Raw genomic sequence first — 26,633 nt, forward strand, 5'->3', positions numbered from 1 at the left:
ACCAACCTTTGTGTCGTCTGCTAACTTACTAATCAGACCAGTTACATTTTCCTCCAAATCATTTATATATACTACGAACAGCAAAGGACCCAGCACTGATCCCTCCGGAACACCACTAGTCACAGCCCTCCAATCAGAAAAGCACCCTTCCATTGCTACTCTCTGCCTTCTATGACCTAGCCAGTTCTGTATCCATCTTGTCAGCTCACCCCTGATCCCGTGTGACTTCACCTTTTGTACCAGTCTGCCATGAGGGACCTTGTCAAAGGCCTTACTGAAATCCATATAGACAACATCCACTGCCCTACCTGCATCAGTCATCTTTGTGACCTTCTCAAAAAACTCGATCAAGTTAGTGAGACACGACCTCCCCTTCACAAAACCGTGCTGCATCTTGCTAATACGTCCATATGCTTCCAAATGGGAGTAGATCCTGTCTCGAATAATTGTCTCCAGTAATTTCCCTACCACTGACGTAAGGCCCACCGGCCTGTAGTTCCCTGGATTATCCTAGCTACCCTTCTTAAACAAAGGAACAACATTGGCTATTTTCCACTCGTCCGGGACATCACCTGAAGACAGCGAGGATCCAAAGATTTCTGTCAAGGCCTCAGCAATTTCCTCTCTAGCCTCCTTCAGTATTCGGGGGTACATCCCATCAGGCCCGGCGGACTTATCTTCCTTAATATTTTTCAAGATGCCCAACACCTCTTTTTGGATCTCAATGTGACCCAGGCTATCTACACACCCTTCTCCAGACTCAACATCCACCAATTCCTTCTCTTTGGTGAATACTGATGAAAAGTATTCATCTAGTACCTTGCCCATTTCCTCTGGCTCCACACATAGATTCCCTCGCCTGCCCTTCAGTGGGCCAACCCTTTCCCTGGCTACCCTCTTGCTTTTTATGTACGTGTAAAAAGCCTTGGGATTTTCCTTTACCCTATTTGGCAATGACTTTTCGTGACCCCTTTTAGTCCTCCTGACTCCTTGTTAAGTTCTTTCCTACTTTCCTTATATTCCACACAGGATTCGTCTGTTCCCAGCCATCTAGCCCTGACAAATGCCTCCTTTTCCTTTTTGACGAGGCATACAATATCTCTCGTTATCCAAGGTTCCCGAAATTTACCGCATTTATCCTTCCTCAGGAACATGCCGGTCCTGAATTCCTTTCAACTGGCATTTGAAAGCCTCCCACATGTCAGATGTTAATTTACCCTCAAACATCCGCCCCCAATCTAGGTTCTTCAGTTCCTGCCTAATATTGCTATAATTAGCCTTCCCCCAATTTAGCACATTCACCCTAGGACCACTCTTATCCTTGTCCACCAGCACTTTAAAATTTACTGAATTGTGGTCACTGTTCCCGAAATGCTCCCCTACTGAAACTCATTCCCCAATACCAGGTCCAGGATAGACCCTTCCCTCGTTGGACTATCAACACATTGTTTTAAGAAGCTCTCCTGGAGGCTCCTTACAAACTCTGCCCCGTCCAAGCCCCTAGCACTGAGTGAGATCCAGTCAATATTGGGGAAGTTAAAATCTCCCATCACAACAACCCTGTTCCTTTTACTCCTTTCCAAAATCTGTCAACCTATCAGCTCCTCTATCTCCTGCTGGCTGTTGGGTGGCCTGTAGTAAACCCCCAACATTGTGACTGCACCCATCTTATTCCTGATCTCTACCCATATAGCCTCGCTGCCCTCTGAGGTGTCCTCCCGCAGTACAGCTGTGATATTCTCCCTCACCAGTAGCGCAACTCCTCCACCCTTTTACATCCTCCTCTATCCCGCCTGAAACATCTAAATCCTGGAACGTTTAGCTGCCAATCCTGTCCTTCCCTCTACCAGGTCTCTGTAATGGCAACAACATCATAGTTCCAAGTACTAATCCAAGCTCTAAGTTCATCTGCCTTACCTGTTATACTTTTTGCATTAAAACATATGCACTTCAGGCCACCAGTCCCGCTGTTTTCTGCAACATCTCCCTGTCTGCTCTTCCTCAGAGCCATACTGGCCCTATTCCCTAGTGCTCCCTCAATTTTGTCACCTTCTGACCTATTGCTCCGGTACCCACCCCCCTGCCATACTAGTTTAAACCCTCCCGTGTGACACTAGCAAATCTCGCGGCCAGGATATTTATGCCTCTCCAGTTTAGATACAACCCGTCCTTCTTATACAGGTCACACCTGCCCCGGAAGAGCTCCCAGTGGTCAAGATAACGGAAACCCTCCCTCCCACACCAGCTGTTTAGCCACGTGTTTAGCTGCTCTATCTTCCTATTTCTAGCCTCACTGGCACGTGGCACAGGGAGTAATCCTGAAATTACAACCCCAGAGGTCCTGTCTTTTAACTTTCTGCCTATCTCCCTGAACTCCTGCTGCAGGACCTCATGCCCCTTCCTGCCTATGTTGTTAGTACCAATATGTACAACGACCTCTGCCTGTTTGCCCTCCCCCTTCAGGATGCCACTACCCGTTCGGAGACATTCTGGACCCTAGCACCTGACATATGCCTTCTTGACTATCTTCTCCTCCTGTGTTGCCCCTTTCAGTGACCTGTGGACCTGTACACCTAGATCTCTCTGACTGTCAATACTCTTGAGGGTTCTACCATTCACTGTATGTTCCCTACCTGCACTAGACCTTCCAAAATACATTACCTCACATTTGTCTGGATTAAATTCCATCTGCCATCTCTCCACCCAAGTCTCCAAACGATCTAAATCTTGCTATAGCCTCTGACACCCCTCATCGCTATCCGCAATTCCACCAACCTTTGTGTCGTCCGCAAACTTACTAATCCGACCAGTTACAATTTCCTCCAAATCATTTATATATACTACGAACAGCAAAGGTCCCAGCACGGATCCCTGCAGAATGCCACTAGTCACAGCCCTCCAATCGTAAAGCACCCTTTCACTGCTACTCTCTGCCTTCTGTGACCGAGCCAGTTCTGTATCCATCTTGCCAGCTCACCCCTGATCCCGTGTGACTTCAATATGCATTGGAGATTAGGCATGAATATTGAGGGTAGATGATGTGATGGATATTGAGGGTGGATGATGTGATGGATATTGGGGACGAATGGTGTGATGGATATTGAGGGTGCGTGATTTAAAAAAAAAATTCATTTAGAGTATCCAATTCTTTTTTTCCAATAAAGGGCAATTTAGCATGGCAAATTCACCTACCCTGCACATCTTTTTGGACTGTGAGAGTGAGATTCATGCAGGCACGGGGAGAATGTGTAAAGTCTACATGGACACCGACCTGAGAACGGGATCGAACCCGGGTTCTCGGCGCTGTGAGGCAGCAGTGCTAACCACTGCACCACCATGCCAGCACGCCCGGAGGGTGGATGATGTGATGTTTATTGGGGATGGATAATGAGATGGATATTGGGGATGGATAATGAGATGGATATTGGGAATGGATATTGAGATGGATATTGGGAATGGATGTTGTGATGGATATTAGGGATGGATGATGTGATGAATGATGTGATGGATATTGGGAATGGATGTTGTGATGTATATTGGGGAGTACTTGAAAGTGCATGGTAAAATAGGGCTGAGTCAGCACAACTTCATCAAGGTGAAGTCATGCCTGACAAATCTGTTGGAATTCTTTGAGGAGATAACGAGGGAGTGAGACAAGGGAGAGCCAGTGGACGTGATCCATTTGGATTTCCAGAATGTGCCGTATAGGAAGTTGCTAAATAAGATAAGAGCCCATGGTGTTAGGGGCAAGGTATTGGCATGGATAGAGGTTTGGCTGACTGGCAGAAGGCAGAGAGTGGGGATAAAGAGACCTTTTTCAGTATGAGAAGAAGGAATGTCCAGAACCCAGCAGGCTTGGGGCAAGCCCAGACATGTGGGTGTGGTTGGCCGGGCCCCTCTGGCACCGCTCACATTTGTCCTCCACCTCCGGGAAGAACCTGCTCATTCGGGTTCTGGTCAGGTGTGCTCTGTGCACCACTTTGAGCTGCATTAGGCTTAGGCTTGCACAGGAGGAGGTGGAGTTCGCCCTGCTCAATGCTTCGCTCCCGAGTCCCCACCCCACCTCTGTCTCCAATTCGTCCTCCCATTTTGTCTGGTCTCGTCCAGTGGTGTTCGAGCTCTGTCCAGTAGCTGTCCGTATATTTTCTCGCTGCTTGTGCCTATCAGGTCTTCTAGTAGTGTGCTTTCTGGGGCCCCAGGGTACCCCACTGTCTCTTTGCGGAGGAAGTGTTTTATTTGGAGGTGTCTCAATTCCTGTCCTTTTGCTAGTTTCCACTTCCTCGTCAGTTTGACCAGTGTCCCCGACCGTCAATGTGCCCCCGTCCCGCCTCCATCTTTTGAAGGTGGTATCTAGCATGGCTGGGGGGAATCTGTGATTGCGCAGATGGGAGCCATGGGGGACATTTTGGTTATCCCGACGTGTTGTCTCAACTGGGTCCATGTTCTCAGCGTGGCCGCTACCACTGGGCTCATTGTGTATCTTGCTGAGGAGGATGGGAGTGCCTCTGTAGCCAGGGCTCCTTTACAGGAGGCCTCCTCCATCTGTACCCAATCTGTGTTCAGGTTCTTGTACCCATCCCCTCACTCTTTCTGCCGTTGCTGCCCAGTGGTAGTATTGTAGGTTCGAGAAAGCCAAACCCCCTTTGATTTTCCTTCTTTTCAGTATCGGTTTGGGAATTCTCGGGTTCTTACCCCCCACACAAACGCCATGATTAGACTGTCTACGGCTTGGAAAAAGACCATGGGGATGAAGATCATCGATCATAGATCATCGAATTTACAGTGCAGAAGGAGGCCATTTGGCCCATTGAGTCTGCACCGGCCCTTACAAAGAGCGCCCTACTCAAGCCCTCATATCTACCCTATCCCCGTAACTCCCACTTAACCTTTTTGGATACTAAGGGCAATTTATCATGGCCAATCCACCTAACCTGCTCATCTTTGGACTGTGGGAGGAAACCGGAGCACCTGGAGGAAACTCACGCAGACATGGGGAGAACGCGCAGACTCCGCACAGACAGTGACCCAGCCGGGAATCAAACCTGGGACCCTGGAACTGTGAAGCAACTGTGTTAACCACTATGCTACCATGCTGCCTACAGCACAGATCGGGTGGATCTAAATAGGAAGAGGAACCTTGGCAGTACGTTCATCTTGATCATCTGCACTCTCCCCGCCAGGGACAGTGGGAGTGAGCCCCACCGTTGAAAGTCTTTTCTTACTTCCTCCACCAGGCTGGTCAGGTTCCACTTGTGGATCTGTGTCCAGTCTCTGGCTATTGTCCCTCCACTTTGTGTTCACTGGAAATGCCTAATTTTTGCCCAGGCTGGGTTTGTAGCCCGAGAAGCTTCCAAACTCTTTCAGCATTTGCAGTATTGCCTTCAGTCCCTCCTGTGGCTTTGAAACTCTGTGCTCTCTGTCTCCTCTCCGGATTCAAGGGGCAGCCCTGTCTTGTTCCTCTCTGTAGCTGGAAGTATTCAGAGCTGGTGGTGTTAGTTCGGACACTCGCTTTGGGAGCGTTGTGCAGGAGCCTCACCCAAGCGGTGAACCCCGCTCCTAGTCCAGACCGTTCCAGTACCTCGAGGATATAGATCCATTCGACTCTATCGAAGGCCTTTTCTGCGTCCAGGGAGATGGTCACCTCTAGAGTTTTCTCCCCGGGGGGGGGACGGGACCGTGTCACCCGTGGAATACAATGTGGAAAAGTGTGAGGTCATGTACTTTGATGGGAAGAATAGAGACATAGACTATTTTCTAAATTGGGGAACGGCTTTCGAAATCTAAACCACAAAGGGACTTAGGAATCCTGGTTCAGGATTCTCTTAAGGTTAACGTGCAGGTTCAGTTGACAGTTAGGAAGGCAAATGCAATGTTAGCATTCATTTCAAGGGGGCTTGAATACAAGAGCAGGGATGTACTGCTGAGACTGTGGAAGGCTCTGGTCAGATCCTATTGTGCACAGGTTTGGGCCCCATATCGAAGGAAAAAGTGCTTGCCTTGGAATGGGTCCATAAGAGGTTCACAATTAAGGGGGCGATTCTCCGATATGGCGGCAAAGTGTTTGCGCTGTCGTGAACGCCGTTGCGTTTCACGACGGCATGAACAGGGCCCGGGCACGACCTATTCTGGCCCCCATAGGGGGCCAACACGGCGCTGGAGCGGTTCACGGCGTAAAATGGGCGCCGCGCCAACCCACGAATGCGCAGTTGGGCCGCGCCATCCTTCGCATGCGCGGGGAACTTCTTACGCGCGCCAGCCCCGATTCAATATGGCGTGGGTGTTTGGGGGCCGGCCGTGGCGGAATGTAGGCCCGGGGGGAGAGGCCGAGCCACCAATCGGTGGGCCCCGCTCGCGGGCCATACCCCATCGGAGGCTCCCCCCGGTGAAGGAGCCCCCCTCCCCCCCCCCCCCCCCCCCCCCACAGGCCGCCTCCCGAGCATTCCCGCAGAGTTCCCGCCAGCAGCGACCATGGGTGGACGGCGCCGGCGGGACCCTGTCGTGTCGGAGCGACCGCTCGGCCCATCCGGGCCGGAGAATCGCCGCTCACCGTTTGCGGCTCTGGTTTCGGGGGGTGGGAGAATCGCTTGCGGGGGTCGAGGCGGCATGATGCGATTCGCACGGCTCCCCGGTGATTCTCCCACCTGGCCGGGGGCGGCGGGGGCGGGGGGGGGGGGGGGGGGGAATACCGCCCAATGATCCTTGGAATGAAGTTGTCATATGAGAAGCAGTTGAGGACTCTGAGTCTGTACTCATTGGAATTTAGAAGAATGGGGGGGTGGATCTTATTGAGGCTGACAGGATACTGGGAGGCCTAGATATGGACATGGAGAGCATGTTTCCACTAGTGGGAGAAACTAGAACCCGGGGGCACAGCCTCCGACTGAAGGGGCGATCCTTTAAAACAGAGATGAGGAGGAATTTCTTCAGCCAGTGGGTGCTGAGTCTATGGAACTAATTTCCGTAGAAGACTGTGGAAGACAGTCACTGAGTGTCTTTAAGACATAGATAGGTAGGTTCTTGATTAATAAGGGGATCAGGGGTTATGGGGAGAAGGCAGGAGAATGGAGATGAGAAACATGTCAACCGTGATTCAATGGCAGAGCAGACTCGATGGGCCGAGTGGCCTAATTTTGCTCCCATATCGTATGGTTTTATGGATAAAGGGGTGGATAATGTGATGGATATTGTGGATTTATAATGAGATTTGACAATGTGATGTGCTGCGATTACAGGGTATGGGAGCACCTGGATACTAATGTGATCCAGGGAAACACATCTGCAGTCAGTGTCATATCGATCTTAATTTTGATTTATTTCAATTACCGCACGTCAAGGGCAGACTGGTCATGGTCCATGCAGCTACCAACAAAATATGCAGGACAAAGAATCGTCAGAATGAGGATCTAGGCAGCAAATTAAGAAGCAAAACCTCAACAATCATTATCTGTAGATAATTACCTGAGTCACATGCAGAGGATAAATCTCCGATTCGAGATGAATGCCTGGCTCAAAGGCTGGTGTGGGAGAATGGGTTCTGGTTCTTGGGGCACAAACACCAATGCTGGGGAAAGTGGGATCTTTGCCGTTAGGACAGTCTGCACCTCAACCATGTCAGGGCTGATGCTCTAGAGAACCACATAACTCGAGAAGTACAGAGAGTTTTAACCTGAATAGTGGGGGCAAGGGGGTCACATTTGGAAAGATGAGGAGATGTGGGAAACCAAAGAGTGCAGACAGAGCGAGACAAGGCAAAAGAGAAACGTATTATTATGAAGAATGATAAACAAACCATGATCGGAAGGAATAGAGAGTATACATCTAACAATTAATCAACAGATGAGATTAGAGATAATAAAAATAATAGAAGGATAAAACAAAAAGCTCTGTTTCTGAATTCATGTAGCATTTGAAACAAAATAGATGAATTGAGCGCGCACATTGAAATAAATACGTATAGGGTAGCACGGTGGCGCAGTGGTTAGCACTGCTTTCTCACGGCGCCGAGGTCCCAGGTTCGATCCCAGCTCTGGGTCACTGTTCGTGTGGAGTTTGCATATTCTCCCCCTGTTTGCGTGGATTTCGCCCCCACAACCCAAAGATGTGCAGGCTAGGTGGATTGGCCACGCTAAATTGCCCCTTAATTGGAAAAAATGAATTGGGTAATCTAAATTATTAAAAAAATAAAAAATAAGTATGAATTGATAGTCACTACAGAGACAAGACTGCTAGAGAATATGGATTAGGACCTGAATATTGAAGGGTACAAGATCTTTAGGAAGGATGTACAGGTTAGATGGAATGGCCATTCTAAATTGCCCCTGAGTTTCCAAAGGTTAGGTGTGGTTACGGGGTAGGGCAGGGGAGTGAGTCTAGGTAGGGTTCCCTTTCGAGGGCCGGTGCAGACTCAGTGAGCCGATTGGCCTCCTTCTGCACGGTAGGGATTCTATGATTCAATGACAGGAAGCGAGGAAAAGGTGGAGAGGTGGCTTTGTTAGTTAACAATGGTATTAGCACAATAGTAATGTAGGATTGGTTTGAGTAGAGATGAGAAATGGTAACGGCAAGATGATACTTGTGGGAGTGATGTACAAACCTCCTAATTGTAACTGCACGGTAGGGTGGAGCATAAAGGAAGAAATAATTTCAGATTGTCAGGCACTATGATAATCATGGGCGATTTTAATCTATAGTGGTAAAGTCAGATGGGCAAAGGTAACCAAGATGAGGAGTTCATTGAATCTTTTCAGGATCATTGCTTTGGACAGTGCGTTCTGGAGCCAACCAGAGAGCAGGCTGGTAGCAGTTACCATAATAGGATTGCATTTTACATTCAGTTTGAGAGAGACAGGAGTGGGTCTGAGACTATGGGCGGACTTCTCTGTTTCCTGACGCCGATATCGTAATCGGCAATCAGGAAGAGAATCGACTCCGACGCCCAAATCGGGGTGGTGTCAGTTTGACACCGATCAGCCATGCTCCGTCTTCTGAAATGGTGTAATCCTGTCGCGTTGTTGCAATGGCATTGGTGCGTCATCAGCCGTCCCTGCCGCGATGCTCTGCCTCCAATGGGCTGAGTTCCTGACCGCGCAGGACACGTGTGTTCTCAGCAGATGGGAACCCGGTGTGGCGGCTGCGGACTGTGTCCAGTGCCGCAACACTCGGCCAGGATCCTTCCTGAGGGCTGGGGCGACTGGTGAGGGTGGCCTGTGGGGTTGCAGGTGGCGGGCCGGATCCGCATACGGCCGGCGCCATGTTGTACGACGTGACCGCTGCATGTCATCGCCGTGCGCACACGCCAATCTCAGGCTGTTTTTGGTGCGGGAGACGGGAGTTTCACCCGGCGCCGCTGCTAGCCCCTCACCGGTCCTGAAATCGGTGAGGGGTCAGTGCCAATTGTTCGGTCGTTGAACTCCCGCGAATTCGCCATTCCAGCCGGCACTTAGCCGCTGAAACGGAGAATCCAGCCCTTTGTTTTTAAATTTAAATAAGGGCAATTATGAGGGCATGAAATTTGAACTGGCTAAAGCGAATTGGCAAATTATATTAATGGATAGACTAATCGAGTTTCAGTCGCAAACATTTACGGGGATATTTCAGAATGCACAGAGTAAGAAAAAGTCGAATGGATGGGTCCACAATCCATGGTGAACTAGAAAGGTTAATAACAGTAACAAACTTAAAGAAAAAGCTTATAATTGTGTAAAGACAGTTGGCAGGTCAGAAGATTGGACAGAATATAAGGAACAGAAAAGGATGACTAAAGATTAATAAAGAAGAAAAAATTAAGGTACAAGAGAAAGTTAGCCAGAAATATAAAAACAGGGAGTAAGAGTTTCTATACATATTTTTAACAGAAATTAGTTGACAAAGTGATATGGATATTTAGATGGATGGGGAAATGGATATTGTGGATTGATGATGAGGTGGATATTGGGAAAAGATGAGCGGATGGATATTGGAGATAGATAAGGTGATGGATACTGAGGATGGATTGTGAGATGGATATTGGGGATGGATGGCAAGATGGATATTGGGGATGGATATTGGGACGGATAATGAGATGGATATTGAGGATGGATTGTGAAATGGATATTGGGCATGGATGATGAGATGGATATTAAGGGTGGATGGTTTGATGCATATAATAGAAATGGATATTGGGGATGGATAATTAGATGGAAATTTTGAAGAGATGGTTTGATGGTTATTAGGGATGAATTGTGAGATGCATATTGGGGATGAATGGTGAGATGGATATTAGTGGTGGATGATATGATGAATATTAGGAATGGATAGTGAGATGGATATAATGGATGGATAATGGGATGGTTATTGGGCATTGATACTGAGATGGATAGTGGAGATGGATGGTGTGATGGATATTGAGGATGGATGATATGGTGTATTTTGGGGATGAATAATTGAACGGATATCGGGGATGGATAATGTGATGTATATTGGGGGTGGATGATGGGATAGATATTGGGGATGGATGATTTGATGGATATGAGGGTTGGATACTGAGATGGACATTTGGTATGGATGGTGTGATGGATTTTGCGGATAGATGTTAGATGTTAAGCTGGATATTGGGATGGATGGTGTGCATGCCGGATGTGATGGATACTGGGGATATACGGTGAGACTGCGTCATGAAATGTTGCTCTGTTAGTTTTTTCAATTGATTAGCTGGTTATATTTGAATGGGTTGAATAATTTACTAACAAGGCTTCATTTATTTCCAAAGTTAATATGCAAGTAAGGTAAATTACTTGCAACCAAATAAATGTATTTGTTGTACGTTATGTCTCATTTCAGTTCTTGATCTCAATCTTGATCCCCTAAGTACGTTAATGATTTGATAAATTTTGTACCTCTCTCCTTCTGTGTTACGTCGCCACTCCTACAAAATAGAATAAACCTTATAAAAGAAGAAACTAATAAGAAACCTCGTCAGTTAATTAGTCATAATCGAATTGGCTGAAAACTGGCACCTGTGATGCTGAGATCTCTGGAGGAGACCAAGATGGATCATCCACTCAGCACTTCTAGTTCAAGATTGTTGCAAATGACTTGGACGGGATTCTCCGGTCTCTGATGCCGAAATTGCGTTCGGCGATCAGCCGGAGAATCCATGTTGGCACCGAAATCGGGGGGGCGGCGCCACTTTTACAATGCTCTAGGTGTACGCCGCACACTGTCGGGACGGTCTCAGGACGTCACCTGAGACCCTCACCCTGATGCTCTGCTCCCGATGGGCTGAGTTCCCGACGGTGTCAGTCGCGTGTGGTATTTATTTTTGGGATCTCGGCGTGGCGGCTGCGGACTAAGTCCAGCGGCGTCACACGGGGGGGGAGCTGATCCGCGGGCAGGGGGGCTTTGGCGGGGGCTGGGGGCACTGTTGGGGGGTGGTCCAGGGGTGGCGGGCGTGGCCAAAGGGGGTCACTATTTGGCAGGCCAGGTCCACGCGCGGACGGTGCCATGTTGCATGCCGCGGCCGTTGCAGGCTGTCGCCGTGCGCATGCGCGGCCACGGACCCGGCAATTCTCTGGCCCTATCCATAGCTATATCCGGGGTCTCCACGCTGCGTGCCTGATAGCCCCCCCCACCAGACAGAGGATAGGTGGTCATTTTGCACCGTTTGTTCAGTCGTAAAATGCCACTGCTCCCCGCCGGCGTCAGCACTTAGTCTCAAAATATGAGAATCCAGCCCCTTTTCTTTTGCCCTGTGTGGTAATACCAGGTATTGCGGTACTTGAGAGGTGGATGACCACTGGTTAGACCCAGGAGTCTACCATTGGCTGATGTACATAGCTCCGCCCGGAGAGGCAGAGAAAAGAACCGATGCCGTCCCAGCAGCCTTCACTTTCTGTATCGAAGCTGCTGGGCAAGAGTTCTAGCAGATTAAAGCCTATTAGTTATGCCTCACCTTGTCTTGAGAGTAATTGATTGCGCATCAATTTAATCTGCTACAACTTCAGTTGAAAGGATGGATCTCCGTATCAAACCGGAGTGCCTTCAGCTCAGCCCCCACGCGGACAGCTCTGCTGCTATCTTCAAACATTGGCTGGCGTGCTTTAAGGGCTACCGCGACACGGCCGTAGGCACCCCCATGGAAGGACAAAAGATGCATCTCCTACGCTCACGGGTCAGCCCTGGGATCTACCCTCTTATCGAGGAGGTGGAGAATTATGAGGCCACGATCGAGCTGCTAGAAGGAAATTATATCCACCCTGTGAACCAGGTCTACGCTCGTCACCTGCTGGCGACTAGGAGGCAAAGCCCCGAGGAAACGTTGGAAGACTTCTACCCGGCGCTGCTGGTGCTGGGCCGAAACTGTGGCTGCCCGCCAGTTTCGGGGAACGAGCACACAGAACTTTTGATCAGGGATGCTTTCGTGGCAGGTATGACCTCCCCCGCTATCAGCTGAAGGCTCCTAGAAATGGACACTCTGGGACTTGCAGAGGCACGGGCCCTGGCGGGGTCCATGGACATAATAAAAAACGTGTTGTCCTTTGCTCCCGATCGCGCGGCGGCCCCCTGGGCTGCGTGGCACCCCGTAGCGGCAGCCCCTCAGACCTTTCCCCAGACCCCGCAAGCCTGTGCGGCGAGATGGCCCGCTAACACCGCCGGACACCGCAGTTTCTTCTGCGGGCAGGCGAATCATCCCCGCCCGCGCTGCCCGGCCCGCACCGCCACCTGCAAAGGGTGCGGCAAGAAGGGCCACTATGTGGGGATCTGCCAGGCCCGCGCCGTGGCAGCCGTCTCCAGCGACTATCGGCAACCCCCCTTTCAGGACCCGACCGCCCAGCGCTCACCGCCACCCCCCTATCCTAAGGCCATGTGCGACCCGCGGGCGTTTGCCCCCCGGACACCACGCTGGACGGGTGGGTGCCGCCATTTTGTCCCTCGCCGCCGCCATCTTCTTCATCCCCGGACACCATGTGCGACCCATGGGTGACGCCATCTTGGATGGGGCTCCAGGCCCCCATCACAGCCGACTACATGCTGCCCGACCAGAACTCTCCATTACTGCAGCTGGCCTCGGTGACTCTGGACCAGAGTCGGCCCCGAACGCTTGCAAAAGCTACAACGACGATCTCCATCAACGGCAACGAGTCGTCGTGCCTGATCGACTCTGGGAGCACGGAAAGCTTCGTCCACCCCGACACGGTAAGGCGCTGTTCTCTTGTCACCCATCCTGTAAATCAAAGGATCTCCCTGGCCTCCGGGTCACACGCAGTGGAGATAAAGGGGTTCTGCCTCGCGAACCTCACTGTCCAAGGCAGGGAATTCCGTAATTTCCGCCTGTACGTTCTGCCGCACCTCTGCAGAGCCACCCTCCTTGGGCTGGATTTCCAGTGCCATCTGCAAAGCTTGACTTTTAAATTCGGCGGCCCTATACACGTACTTCCTGAACGTGATTGACGAGTACTCCCAGTTCCCATTCGCCATCCCCTGCCCCGACATGACCGCAACCACCGTCATCAAGGCCCTGCATAGCATCTTTACACTGTTCGGGTTCCCCGCTTACATACACAGTGATAGGGGGTCCTCCTTTATGAGCAACGAACTGCATCAATTCCTGCTCAGCAAGGGCATCGCCTCGAGCAGGACGACAAGTTACAACCCCCGGGGAAACGGGCAGGTAGAGAGAGAGAACGGAACGGTCTGGAAGACTGTTCTTCTGGCCATACGGTCCAGGAATCTCCCAGTCTCCCGCTGGCAGGAAGTCCTCCCGGTGGCCCTCCACGCCATCCGGTCACTGCTCTGTACAATCACGAACGTCTCCTTGTTTTCCCAGGAAGTCCTCCTCCGGGACTTCGCTCCCAACCTGGCTAGCGACACCCGGACCCATCCTGCTTCGGAAACATGTGAGGGCGCACAAGTCGGACCCGTTGGTCGAGAGGGTCCACCTGCTGCATGCCAACTCCCAGTACGCCTACGTAGCGTTCCCCGACGGACGCCAAGACGCGGTCTCCCTTCGGGACCTGGCGCCCGCCGGAGCCCCACGTGCACCCGCACCATTGCCCCCACCCCCACCCTCCCCACAGCACCTAACTGGAGGGTCAGTACCCCCGCCGCCCCTGCCTAGGCCCGAACACACACCGACACCCCCTACAGGCGCCTTCTCCCCCTGTCCATCTTTCGTCCCAACAGCGCCGCCTAGGGGTGACGAAGCTGCCTGGGAGGACGACGCCACGTTCCCGGAGTCGCAACTCAGCCAGTGCTTCTCCTCTATTGTCTCCATATAGCCCAGCAATTGTTTTTTACTGCGATAATTATTTTGGTTGAACCTGCCTCCACCGCACTCTCAAGCAGTGCATTCCACATCCTAACCAACCGGCTTTTCCGCGTGTCTCCATTGTTTCTTATGCCAATCACCTTAAATCTGTGCCCTCTGGTTCTTACTCCTTCCACCAATGGGAGCAGTTTCTCCCTGTCTACTCTGTCCACACCCTTCATGATTTTGAACAGCTCTATTCAGTACTCTCTCAACCTTCTCTTCTCCGAGGAAAACTCTCCCAACTTCTCCAAGATATCTACATAATTGAAGTTCTTCATCGTTGGAACATTCTCGTGAATATTTTCTTCACCATCTCTGGGTCTTATTCAGAGTCTCACCCAGGTTTCACTCTCGGATTCTTTTAAAAAAAAAAATTTTATGGGATCTGTTTACGGGGTCGTTTGGCTGGGCCAGCATTTATTGCCTGTCTCTAACTGCCCTCCATTTCAGAGGGCACTTGAGAGTTGCTGTGGGTCTGGAGTCACATGTAGGCCAGACAGGGAGGATGGCAGATTTCCTTCCCGAAGGGACATTCGTGAACCAGGTGGTTTTTTTTAGAACCGTTGACAATAGTTTCATGGTCACCATTAACTTTTAATTCCGAATTTTTATTTTTAATTCCAGATTTCACCCCGATTTGAACCCAGGACCCCAGATCTTGCCCTGGTCTCTGGAATATTAGTCCACTGTGCCACTGCCTCCCCTCAGAGTCTCACACTGGGTTTCACTCGGAGTCTCACTTGGGGTCTCACTCGTGGATTCAGTCTGACTGCTGTTTTCTGTGCTATGACCCTCTGAATGCAGTGGGAACAGACACAATTCTTGCTCAATCCCAGGCTGGGAGTCAGTTGGCAACATTTGTGAGTCGGATAGTTAGTGTGGGTTGTGGACTCTTGCATCAGTCAGAATCGTTCTTCCCACTTCCACTTTCTGATAGTTACAACAACTTCATCACAAATTTCTGGCTCATCAAAATAAACCCTGCGTCTGACAAGTGAGTGATTTACTTTGTTTCGCATTTTAAGGATCTGTCATTTAAATTTATTTCTGGGTAATATTACAGTTTACGTATTTCTGAATGCCTTCCCTTCATCATCTACATACAAAGGATTCAACCAGGTACTTTGTAAATGGTGAGAAGCTGGGAACAGTGATGATCTAAATAGACTGGGAGGGGGGGGAGGGGGCTCTGGGTACATCGATCATTAAAATGTTATGAAGAGGTACAGAAAATAATTAGAATGTTAGTGGAACACTGACCTTGGATTGAGGACTAGAATAGAGAGCAGTGAGAGTCATGCTTCACCACACAAAACCCTGTTTAGACCACACCTGGAGTTACTGTGATGCAGCCCTGGGTGCTCACACACACCAAAAGGAGAGAATGTGATGTATATTTACTAGATTTACCAGAGATACCTGCACTGTAAGAATTTAATTATGAGGAGAGATTTCACAAACTAGGTTTGTATTCCCAGGAATTTAGAAGGTTTAAGGGCGATTTGATCAACGTTTTCAAGATGTTAATGGACTGACAGCTAGAGAATGTATTACTGCTGGTTTGGGAGTCCAGACAAGGGACATGGTCTTAAAATTAAAGCCAGACTTTTCAGGAGTGAAATTGGGAACTGTTACAGACAAAGGGTTATCCAAGTTTGAACCTGCCTTCAACAAGTAGCAATTGGTGAGCATTTAATGTATTGTGTGCAGTTCTGGAATCCACATTACAGGAGGGATGTGGTCGCACTGGAAAGGGTGCAGAGGGGATTTACCAGGATGTTGCCTGGGCTGGAGAGTGTTAGTTATGAAGAGAGATGGGATAGACTTGGATTGTTTTCCTTGGAGCAAAGGAGGCTGAGGGGGGACATGATGGAGAGGTAAAAAATTATGAGGGGCATAGAAACGTTTCTTCTTGGTGGAAGGATCAATGACCGAGGGCATAGATTTAAGGTAAGGGGCAAGAGGTTTAGAGGGGATGCGAGGAAAAACCTTTTTACCCAGAGGGTGGTGGGTGTTTGGAACTTGCTGCCTGGTGGAGGCAGGGACCCTCATAACATTTAAGATGCACTTAGATGTGCAGTTGCAATCCAAGGCATACAAGGCTATGGATCAAATGCAGGAAAATGGGATTGGAATAGTTATGTGGTAGTTTTTGACCGGTGCAGACTGGATGGACGAAAGGGCCTTTCTGTTCTGTAGACCTCTATGGTGCTAGATTTTAAATCCAAGATTGATAGAATCTCTTTACCCAAAGATATTAAGGATTATAGGGCGCAGGAGAGTTCATATGTAGTTAGTTCACAGATCAGCCAAGATCTCATTGAATGGCAGATCAGGCTTGAGGAGCTGAATGAACTGTGTTCCTAAAAGACACTGAACCTTCGCTGGGATCAGCTTCTCCAGGATTATCACTAAGCGGTTAGACCACAGAGAGCATCGTGGCTGACCCCAGCCCTTTGTGCCCCTCTTGTGTCAAAATGTGAGTTCATTGAGGGAGAAATATTCGCGAATCTATACTTGCAGCTATTATGGAGTACAAACATGATATTGACCATCAGTCCTACTTTAGTAGTTCTAGCATCAATTACTGCTCCTTCCGACCAAACCTGATTGGTACACCAGGATGGAGCCAATCTGAGAAACCAAGGAAAGTTGGATACAAGCCTTGTTCTCACTTTACAGCAGAATCGGGATTAAAGGTTCCACTATTTATTTGTACTGCTGCTCCTATTCACTGAGAATATTTCTCCACTTTCCCTAGTCTAAGGTGTCATGGGAGGCTTGTCAAAATCAGCTGTCGTTGTGTAGCTTCCCTGCAGGAGATGCTCTGCAGCCTGTCAGCTGGTTTTAAGCAAGGCGCAAGTGCTGCAGGGGGTCGTGGCCAATTGATGCTTCAGATGAAAATAGACCCACTGATGTTGATGTGCGGGCTTGCTAGCAACTGTTGCTGGAGCAAGAGCCTCACACTCGCTTAATTCCTAATCAGTGGTTAGCAACATTTAAATGTGGGGTGGAATTCTCTGGTCCTCAGCCGCGTGATTCTCGGTGGTGTGCTGTTTGCTGGCGGCAGGATTCTATACTCCCGCCGTTTGTCAATGAGATTTCTCACTGACGCCACGCTACTGGGAAACCCACACGCGGACAGGGGTGCGTTGGCGGCGGGAAAAGTGAATAGCAATGGCTGGAGAATTCAGGCTTGAATTAAGAGGTCTATGTAAGAAGCACTTCTTCACACAAAGGAATCTAGAACTCTCTCCCCCCAAAAGCTGTGAATGTGGACAAATAAAAACGTCCAAAATTGATAGACTTTTGTTCCATAGAAGGAGACCACTCAACTCATCGAGTCTGCATTTACCCTTGGGGTGGTAAGGTTGTTAATTGATTTTTGTTGGTAAGGGTGTTAAGGGTTGTGTTGCGAGAGTGGGTACAATTCTGCTTCCCATTCCTGAGTAGAATGGGCAAAGTTCAGAGACAGAGCAATCCTGATCTAGCTGAATGGCAGGACAAGTTGGAGGGGCTTGAATGGCCCTTCTGCTCCTATATCAAAAGGAGTGAAATATTTGGTTGACTTGCTATAGTTAGAATGCATGTAAAATTGGGAGTTATTCAGCAATCATAATGCATTAAGTTAATGAATATAATGGAGGTCCAGTTGATTGAAGTGTGGCCGTGTCCTGTATTCGGAGCCTTCGTCATTCTCTCAATGTTATAATCCTGCTTTTGTGGCTCTTCTCTGTATTATTATTTTACGACCAATGTCCCAGCCTCAAGTAACATCTAGGGTAGATGATGTGGATACTATCCCATGGTTGATAGAATCATAGGATTCCGGAGGAAACCCACACAGACACTATGCAAGCTCCACACCCGAGGCCAGAATTGAACCCGAGTCCCTGGCGCTGTGAGGCAGTAGTGCTAACCACTGTGCCACCGTGCCACCCACTGTTGGTGGGATCTTGCTGTGCTTCCTACATTACAACAATGCCTACGCTTCAAAATTGCATCAGTGGCTGTAAAACACTTTGGAACATTCTGCTGTTGTGTAAAGAGTTATAGAAATGTAATTGTTCATTTCAATTTTAGGAGGTTTGTGGTTAAAACTATTGCGAAAAGTTCAAACAGTCCTTGTTGAATTCTGGTAACTGGTCAGTTTTAATTTGCAACATCTGGTGATTGATTGCAGAATGTTTTGCAATGTTCCTTTTTTTTCTATAATTCAGGATTTTAATTTTTTTTTACATGCAAATAGGTCATTATCCTTAATTTGAATCTAATTTACGGGTAGGCACCTGATTCACTGGCCTCCTGGGAAGGTCCAGCCCCCCCCCCCCCCCACCCCCCCATCTGGGGGGCTCGCTGGCATGAATTGGCGCAGGTCCTACAAACACATACCTGGCGGCTTGCACTCTGATGGGTAGCAAGGGGCTGAGTGCCATCCCGATAATTGTCTCCACGATGTCGGGAGGGAGGGGGGTCATTCATGAAATGTGGAAATTGTGGAGGGGAGGGTGGGGGGCTTGTGCTGGGCTGAAGTGGCTCAGGTTTTTTCCTGAGTTGGAGGTTTGACTGGTCTTCCCAAAATTAATCCCTTCATAAATGCTTAGAATGCGAGCATTTGCAGGTAATTAAGTCTTTACAGATCCAGAGATAGGGGTAACCCCAGGTTAAAGAGGTGTGAATTGTCTCAAGCCAGGACAGTTGGTAGGATTTCGCAAGCCCAAGCCAGATGGTTGGGGATGAATGTAATGCAACATGAATCCCAGGTCCCAGTTGAGGCCGCACTCATGTGTGTGGAACGTGGCTATAAGTTTCTGCTCGGCGATTCTGCGTTGTCGCGCGTCCTGAAGGCCGCCTTGGAGAACGCTTACCCGGAGATCAGAGGCTGAATGCCCTTGACTGCAGTGTTGAAGAAGATGTCATAGTTTCTCCGCTCCGGGAAAGTACTGGATGACGAAGGGTACTCTGTCGGTTGTGTCCCGTGTTTGTCTTCTGAGGAGGTCGGTGCGGCTTTTTGCTGTGGCGCGTTGGAACTGTCGACAGATCGATGAGTCGAGCGCCATATCCCATTCGTACGAGGGCATCTTTCAGCGTCTGTAGATGTCTGTTACGTTTCTCCTTGTCTGAGCAGATCCTGTGTATACGGAGGGCTTGTCCATCGGGGATGGCTTCTTTAATGTGTTTAGGGTGGAAGCTAGAGAAGTGGAGCATCAAAGAACAAAGAACAAAGAAATGTACAGCACAGGAACAGGCCCTTCGGCCCTCCAAGCCCGTGCCGACCATGCTGCCCGACTAAACTACAATCTTCTACACTTCCTGGGTCCGTATCCCTCTATTCCCATCCTATTCATGTATTTGTCAAGATGCCCCTTAAATGTCACTATCGTCCCTGCTTCCACCACCTCCTCCGGTAGCGAGTTCCAGGCACCCACTACCCTCTGCGTAAAAAACTTGCCTCGTACATCTACTCTAAACCTTGCCCCTCTCACCTTAAACCTATGCCCCCTAGTAATTGACCCCTCTACCCTGGGGAAAAGCCTCTGACTATCCACTCTGTCTATGCCCCTCATAATTTTGTATACCTCTATCAGGTCTCCCCTCAACCTCCTTCGTTCCAGTGAGAACAAACCGAGTTTATTCAACCGCTCCTCATAGCTAATGCCCTCCATACCAGGCAACATTCTGGTAAATCTCTGCTGCACCCTCTCTAAAGCCTCCACATCCTTCTGGTAGTGTGGCGACCAGAATTGAACACTATACTCCGTGAGGTTATCCGTGGGTTTGCGGTAAAGCGAAGTGCTGAGGTGACTGTCCTTGATGGAGATGAGTGTGTCCAAGAATGCAACTGATTTTGGAGAGTAGTCCATGGTGAATCTGATGGTGGGATGGAACTTATTGATGTCATCGTGTAGTCGTTTCAGTGATTCTTCGCCGTGGGTCCAAAGGAAAAACATGTCATCGATGTATCTGGTGTATAACGTCGGTTCAAGGTCCTGTGCGGTGAGGAGGTCTTGTTCAAACTTGTGCATGAAGAATATGCCAACATCTTGGCAGGAATGTTCCCTTCCAGTCGGGGAACACTTCAGCAGTCAAGGGCATTCAGCCTCTGATCTCCAAGGCGGCCTTCAGGATGCGCGACAACGCAGAATCGCCGAGCAGAAACTTATAGCCACTTTCCACACACATGAGTGCAGCCTCAACCGGGACCTGGGATTCATGTCGCATTACATTCATCCCCCACCATCTGGCCTGGGCTTGCGAAATCCTACCAACTGTCCTGGCTTGAGACAATTCACACCTCTTTAACCTGGGGTTACCCCTATCTCTGGATCTGTAAAGACTTAATTACCTGCAAATGCTCGCATTCTAAGCATTGTCTTGCATCTTTGAATTTGTCTATATTTTTGTTTGTTTTATATATAAATGTTTTGGACTTGAATATGGGGGGGCATGATTGGGAAATTTGTAGATGACACAAAAATTGACCATGTAGTGAATGGTGTAGAGGATAGCTGTAAGCTCCAAAATGATATAGATGGGTTGGTGGAAGGGCGATCAAGTGGCAGATGGAGCTCGACATGGATAAGTGTGAGGTAATGCATTTAGGACAGTCAAACAGTACAAGTGAATACAAAATAAACGGGATTATACTGAGAGGGGTAAATAAAATGAGGACACTTATCCCTAAAGAGAGCAGTACAAGTAGATAAGGTTATAAAGAAGGCATATGGAATGCTCTCCTTCATTGACAGAGGTATAGAATCCAATAGTAGGGCTATAATGATGGAGCAGTATGAGACACTGGTGAGGCCACAACTGGGGTATTGTGTGCAGTTCTGATCACCACATTACAGGAAGGATGCAATTGCTCTGGAGAAAATGCAGAGAAGATTTACTAGAATGTTGCCAGGGCTGGAGAATTGTGGCTATGAGGAGAGACTGCATAGGTTGGGATTATTTTCCTTGGAACAGAGAAGGCTGAGGGGTGACATGATTGTGAGGGGTAGAGATAGAGTAATAATAATCTTCATTAGTTTCACAAGTAGGCTTATATTAACACTGCAATGAGGTTACTGTGAAAAGCCCCTAGTCACCACACTACGGCGCCTATTCGGGTACACTGATGGAGAATTAAGAATGTCCAATTCACCTAACAGCTCGTCTTTCGGGACTTGTTGGAGGAAACTGGAGCACCCGGAGGAAATCCACGCAGACACGGGGAGAACGTGCAGTCTCCGCACAGACACAAGTGGGAATCGACTCCGGGTCCCTGGCGCTGTGAAGACAGGAGGACCCTGTTTCCCTCGGCAGAGTTCAAAAACCAGGGGTTATAGATTCAAAATAAGTGGCAGAAGGATTAGAGTGGACATGAGGAAAAGCTTTTTTGCACAGAGAGTATTGGGAGTCTGGAATTCACTGCCCGAGTTGGTGGTGGAGGCAGAGACTCTAAACTCTTTTTAAAAGTACCTGGATCTGCACCTTAAGTGCTGTAAGTTACAGGTGGAGGAAGATGGGATTAGAAAGGGCACCTGGATGTCTTTGGGTCGGCATGGACACGATGAGCTGAATGGCCCCTTTCTGTACTGCATCATTTCTATGGTTCTCTGCTCCAGGGATGACAGCCCCAGGATCGCCACCCTCTCCTCAGAACCCTAGCTTCATGTCCCTGGTGAATGTACACTGCCCACGTTCTAATGCCTTGGGCTGGATTCTCCAAAAATGGCGTTTCGCACCAGACTTTCCTTAAAAAAATTAAGAGCTATTCACCTACCTGCAGGGTCTGGCAGGGCGTCTGCACTTCCGGTTCTAAGTCCGCACATGCGCACGCGGCGGCCTCCAGCAGCCGTGCTGAACGTGATGGCGGACTCAGCCGGCGGACCTGGACCAACAAAGAAGGTCCCAATGATCTGCCCCGCGCCGCTCCATCTAACCCGCCCCATCGCCGCCCCGGCCGCACATAAGGCCCCCCCAGTACTTGATCCCCCCCCCGCCCCTCCACCAGGGCGGCCGCAGGCGGAGTCCGCAGCCGCCGAGCGAGAGTCCCGACCGGCCAGACGTGGTTAGACCCACACCGCCGGGAATTCGGCCGGTCGAGACCGGAGTATCGCTGGGAGGGCCTCTGGCAATGGCCCCCCAGCCGCGTCGCGTAAATCGCGTATGAGCGATTCTCCAAATTGCGGGAGTGCCGCTGGCCCCGATTCGGGCGTAAAAGTGGATTCTCCGTCCCCACCCAAATGCGATTTTGGCGAGGGGCTGTGGAGAATCCAGGCCCCGGTCTATAATGCAGCTACAGAAACCGTACACTAAATCTAACTGTGCCTAACCAGTGTTTTGTACTCTATGCCCTTATTTCTAAAGCTCATCAGAAATATTGACTAATGTTTTTCATGGGGAGAGCAGATTCCTCAGATCACTCGTGAGTTGGCCGACTTTACAGTTCTGGCCTGATTGCTGATGCCTCTGATTGGGCAGAGCGTCAGGAATCAGTCCAGACCAGCCTGAGCACCATTAGGGGCTACCTTGCACTTGTTCTACACAATCTCTGACTCCAACATGTAACTCTCTTTTACAATAATAATAATACAGTTTATTGTTCACTTTGTCCTGTTTAATCAAATCTTGCAGTTTGAAAAGAACCTGAGGCTCTTGCTTTCCCATCAGTGCCGGCCATTCACCCTGTGTTTTTTGCATTTATTTTTGCAGCCCAGATATTCTCTCTGCTCTTTCCCACAGATACCTTGAGGTGTCAGCAGGAATGAGTATAGTCACCCAACAACCCGTTACTGAGCAGCGTCCTAAGATAGGATCTGGATCATGGAGCACGGGACTCTTCAGCCTGGCTGACAATGTACCAATTTGTAAGTATTGTAACCGAGGAAGCCAAGAGTAAGGGTCAGTGTGGAGGAAGGGGGTATGTGGAGATTTACCATGCGGTTCAAGTGCAGTCTCACATACACTTTAAAACTCGGTAGAAATTTGACTTACACTTCTCGGATGCGAAGTAAGAATCTTTTATTGCCTCTACTGATTACAATTGAGAGAAATTTAAATCTATTCTCAGTAAATCCTTGCCTGCAAAGCACTTAAAGAGAAGTAATTTATAAAACAATTTTAACTTTCAAAAATAATACAGAAATGGTTTCTTGCTTAAGGCAAAGACCGCTTGCGCAGACTTCAAGAGTTTTAGAAGGGAAAATATGAAAATAAGGATAGCGAAGTCAAGTAAAAGTATAGATTGATCCGGATAGAAAATTGCTTCCTGAACTTCTATGTTTAAGGAGAATGTTATCAGTCTGACTCCATATATTCGGATATGTTGCATTTGTAGATTTTTGTGTGTGTTGGAATGTGATATGTCCTCTTAATCAATTCTAGTTTTTGCTGGTTTATTGCTGACTGTGCTTCTATCTGAATTCTGAGCAACGGTGTGTTCATGTAGTCATGGCGACCTTGGGTATGCTGCCAATTTGCTATTTAAAACAATGGTCAGTTTATGATCTCAGTAAAAATGTTGCATAAGCTCTAGCTAGTTTCTTTGAATGTTCCAGATCCTGTGTTTTGCCACTGCAAATTCTGTAAGCTGTGTATTTGTAATCTAAATTATGCTTGAAGCTATATGATGAAATTCATCTTAAAATGGATTTTAAACTGGGCTTTAGTTTTTACATTGAAATGGCTAAATCAATTACCCTTTTACCTATTAGAAATGGACAGTTTCCTCCAGGATAGGAGAAACAGCTGAGGTGAGGGCAACGGTGAGGAGCAGGGTGGGGGAGCAAAGGTGATAATGAAGGTCAGGGCAAGGGTCGGGGCATAGGTCAGGGTGGGGTCAAGGGTCAGGTGAGAGCAAACATAAGAACATAATGGTGTAACGGTGGTGTCGAGGACATAGGCTGAGGTGCGGGAGCAAGGTGAGAAACTGAAGGGAGTGGAAGAGGCCTTATCACAACACAGTGATCAACTCACCTCGATGGGTGAGGAGCTGCAGAGGGTGGGCAATAAGGGTCTGCGAGCCAAAGTGGAGGACTTGGAAAACAGACCTAGTGTGGTGAACCACTGTAATAGGAGATGTAAGGTAGGACCTGCACTACAGGTTCGCCGGTAGCTTCCTGCCGGCTGGCTCCGCCCACGGAGAACTGTATAAATATGCATGACCTCCAGTGCCCTGCCATTTCCCCAGCTGCAGCAGGAGGCCACGCATCTGACTGTAATAAAGCCACAGTTGTACCCAACTTTAGTCTTTGTGCAATTGATCGTGCATCAATTTATTACAGTCAGACTTTCCACAGAATGGATATCCGAATTAAACCCGATCGCCTGCAGCTGGATCCGCACTCGCCCGACGCCAGAAAAGACTTTACTCACTGGCTAGCATGTTTCGAGGCCTATATCAACGCGGTGGACCCCGTGCCAACGGAGGCTCAGAAGATAAACGTCCTGTACTCCAGACTGAGCTCCAGCATGTTCCCGTTGATCCAAGAATTACACAAAAGCAATGGAACTCCTTAAGGAATACTACGCTCAGAAGGCGAACACGCTCTTCTTCAGGCATGTACTCGCCACCCGCTCGCAACTACCTGGTGAGTCCATCGAAGACTTCTGACGGGCCCCAATTCCACTCATCCGGGACTGTGACCGTCAGGCCGTCACGGCCGCCGAACACGCAAATCTCCTCATGTGCGATGCCTTCGTGACGGGGATTGTGTCAGACCGCATCCAAGAACGATTACTGGAAGGGGCTATGCTTGAACTGGCGGAGACGAAAACCTTGGCGCTCTCCATGATGGTCGCATCCTGTAACGTACAATCGTACCTCACCCGCCGCGCTGCCCACCCTTCTACCCCTTCCTACCCCTTCTGGACCCCGCCAATGACCTTCTCAGCAGGGGCCCTGCCTTCCCAATATGCCTGCGCCGCACACCGATCCGCGCACCCCGGGGGTCCCCGCTGCTACTTATGCGGTCAGCAGAAGCACCCCTACCAAAACTGCCCGGCCCGCACTGCAGTTTGTAAAGCCTGCAGTAAAAAGGGCTACTTCGCGGCAGTGTGCCAGCCCCGCGCAGTCGCTGCGATCGCGCCCGCTATCGCCCCCCCAAGCCAGACGCACAGTGGGAGCCGCCATCTTCTCCTCCCGGGTTCATGTGCGACCAATGGGCGCCGCCATCTTGTCCTCCTTTGGCCACGTGCGCCCCATGGTCGCCGCCATCTTGTCCCGACCCCGTAATGTGCGCACCATGGGCGCCGCCATCTTGTCCCCCACAGGGTCTCTGGACATCCCGACATCGGAACCGCACACGCTCGCCATTCGAAGCATCCGATGGCTACCCGCAGCTCGCTTCGATGACGCTGGACCAATCTCGCCCGCACAACCTGCCCACGCGTCGACGACGGTTAAAATCAACGGCCACCCGACCTCGTGCCTGCTGGACTCCGGGAGCACCGAAAGCTTCGTTCACCCAGATACAGTAAGGCGCTGCTCCCTCGCGGTCCACCCTGCCAATGAAAGGATCTCCCTATCCTCCGGATCCCACTCCGTCCCGATCCGAGGCTTTTGTACAGTCACCCTCACGGTCCAGGGCGTAGAATTTAGTAACTTCCGCCTCTATGTCCTTCCTAATCTCTGCGCTGCACTCCTGTTGGGCCTGGACTGCCAGTGCAACCTCCAGAGCCTCACCCTCAAATTCGGCGGGCCCTTACCCCCCTTACTGTTTGCGGCCTCGCGACCCTCAAGGTCGATCCCCCCTCCCTTTTTGCCAATCTAACTGCGGATTGCAAGCCCATCGTCACTAGGAGCAGACGGTACAGCACCCAGGACAAGACCTTCATCAGGTCCAAAGTCCAGCGGCTGCTTGAGGAGGGTATTATCGAGGCCAGCAACAGCCCCTGGAGAGCCTAAGTGGTAGTGGGTAAAACTGGGGAGAAATGCAGGATGGTCGTGGACTACAGTCAGACCATCAATCGATACACGCAGCTCGACGCGTACCCCCTCCCATGCATATCTGATATGGTTTATCAGATTGCGCATTACCGGGTCTTCTCAATAATTGACCTGAAATCCGCCTACCACCAGCTCCCCATCCGGAAGTCGGACCGGCCATACACTGCCTTTGAGGCGGACGGTCGCCTCTACCACTTCCTTAGGGTCCCTTTCGGTGTCACAAATGGGGTCTCGGTCTTCCAAAGAGAGTTGGACCGAATGGTCGACCAGTACGGTTTGCGGGCCATCTTTCCGTACTTAGATAATGTCACCATCTCCGGCCATGACCAGCAGGACCACGATGCCAACCTCGATAAATTCCTCCGCACTGCCACTCTTCTCAACCTGACCAACAACAAAGAGAAGTGTGTG

General features: G+C 49.6%; 1 protein-coding gene across 3 annotated transcripts in view; it reads left to right on the top strand.

The window, feature by feature from the left end:
- Positions 1–15,157: 15,157 nt before the first annotated feature.
- Positions 15,158–26,633, top strand: part of LOC140430103 (cornifelin homolog B-like) — a 71,649-nt gene continuing 60,173 nt past the window's right edge. The window contains exons 1-2 of one of the 3 annotated variants that reach the window (XM_072517628.1): positions 15,158–15,281; positions 23,018–23,142. In XM_072517628.1, the coding sequence (XP_072373729.1) occupies positions 23,040–23,142 (103 nt within the window). In that variant the 5' untranslated portion in view covers positions 15,158–15,281; positions 23,018–23,039. Of the gene's footprint in view, positions 15,282–15,329; positions 15,407–22,987; positions 23,143–26,633 lie in introns of those variants that run through there. The other 2 variants (XM_072517633.1, XM_072517622.1) reach the window with 2 other exon arrangements.

Source organism: Scyliorhinus torazame, chromosome 1 (assembly GCF_047496885.1).
Source record: "Scyliorhinus torazame isolate Kashiwa2021f chromosome 1, sScyTor2.1, whole genome shotgun sequence".
Lineage (NCBI taxonomy): Eukaryota > Metazoa > Chordata > Chondrichthyes > Carcharhiniformes > Scyliorhinidae > Scyliorhinus > Scyliorhinus torazame.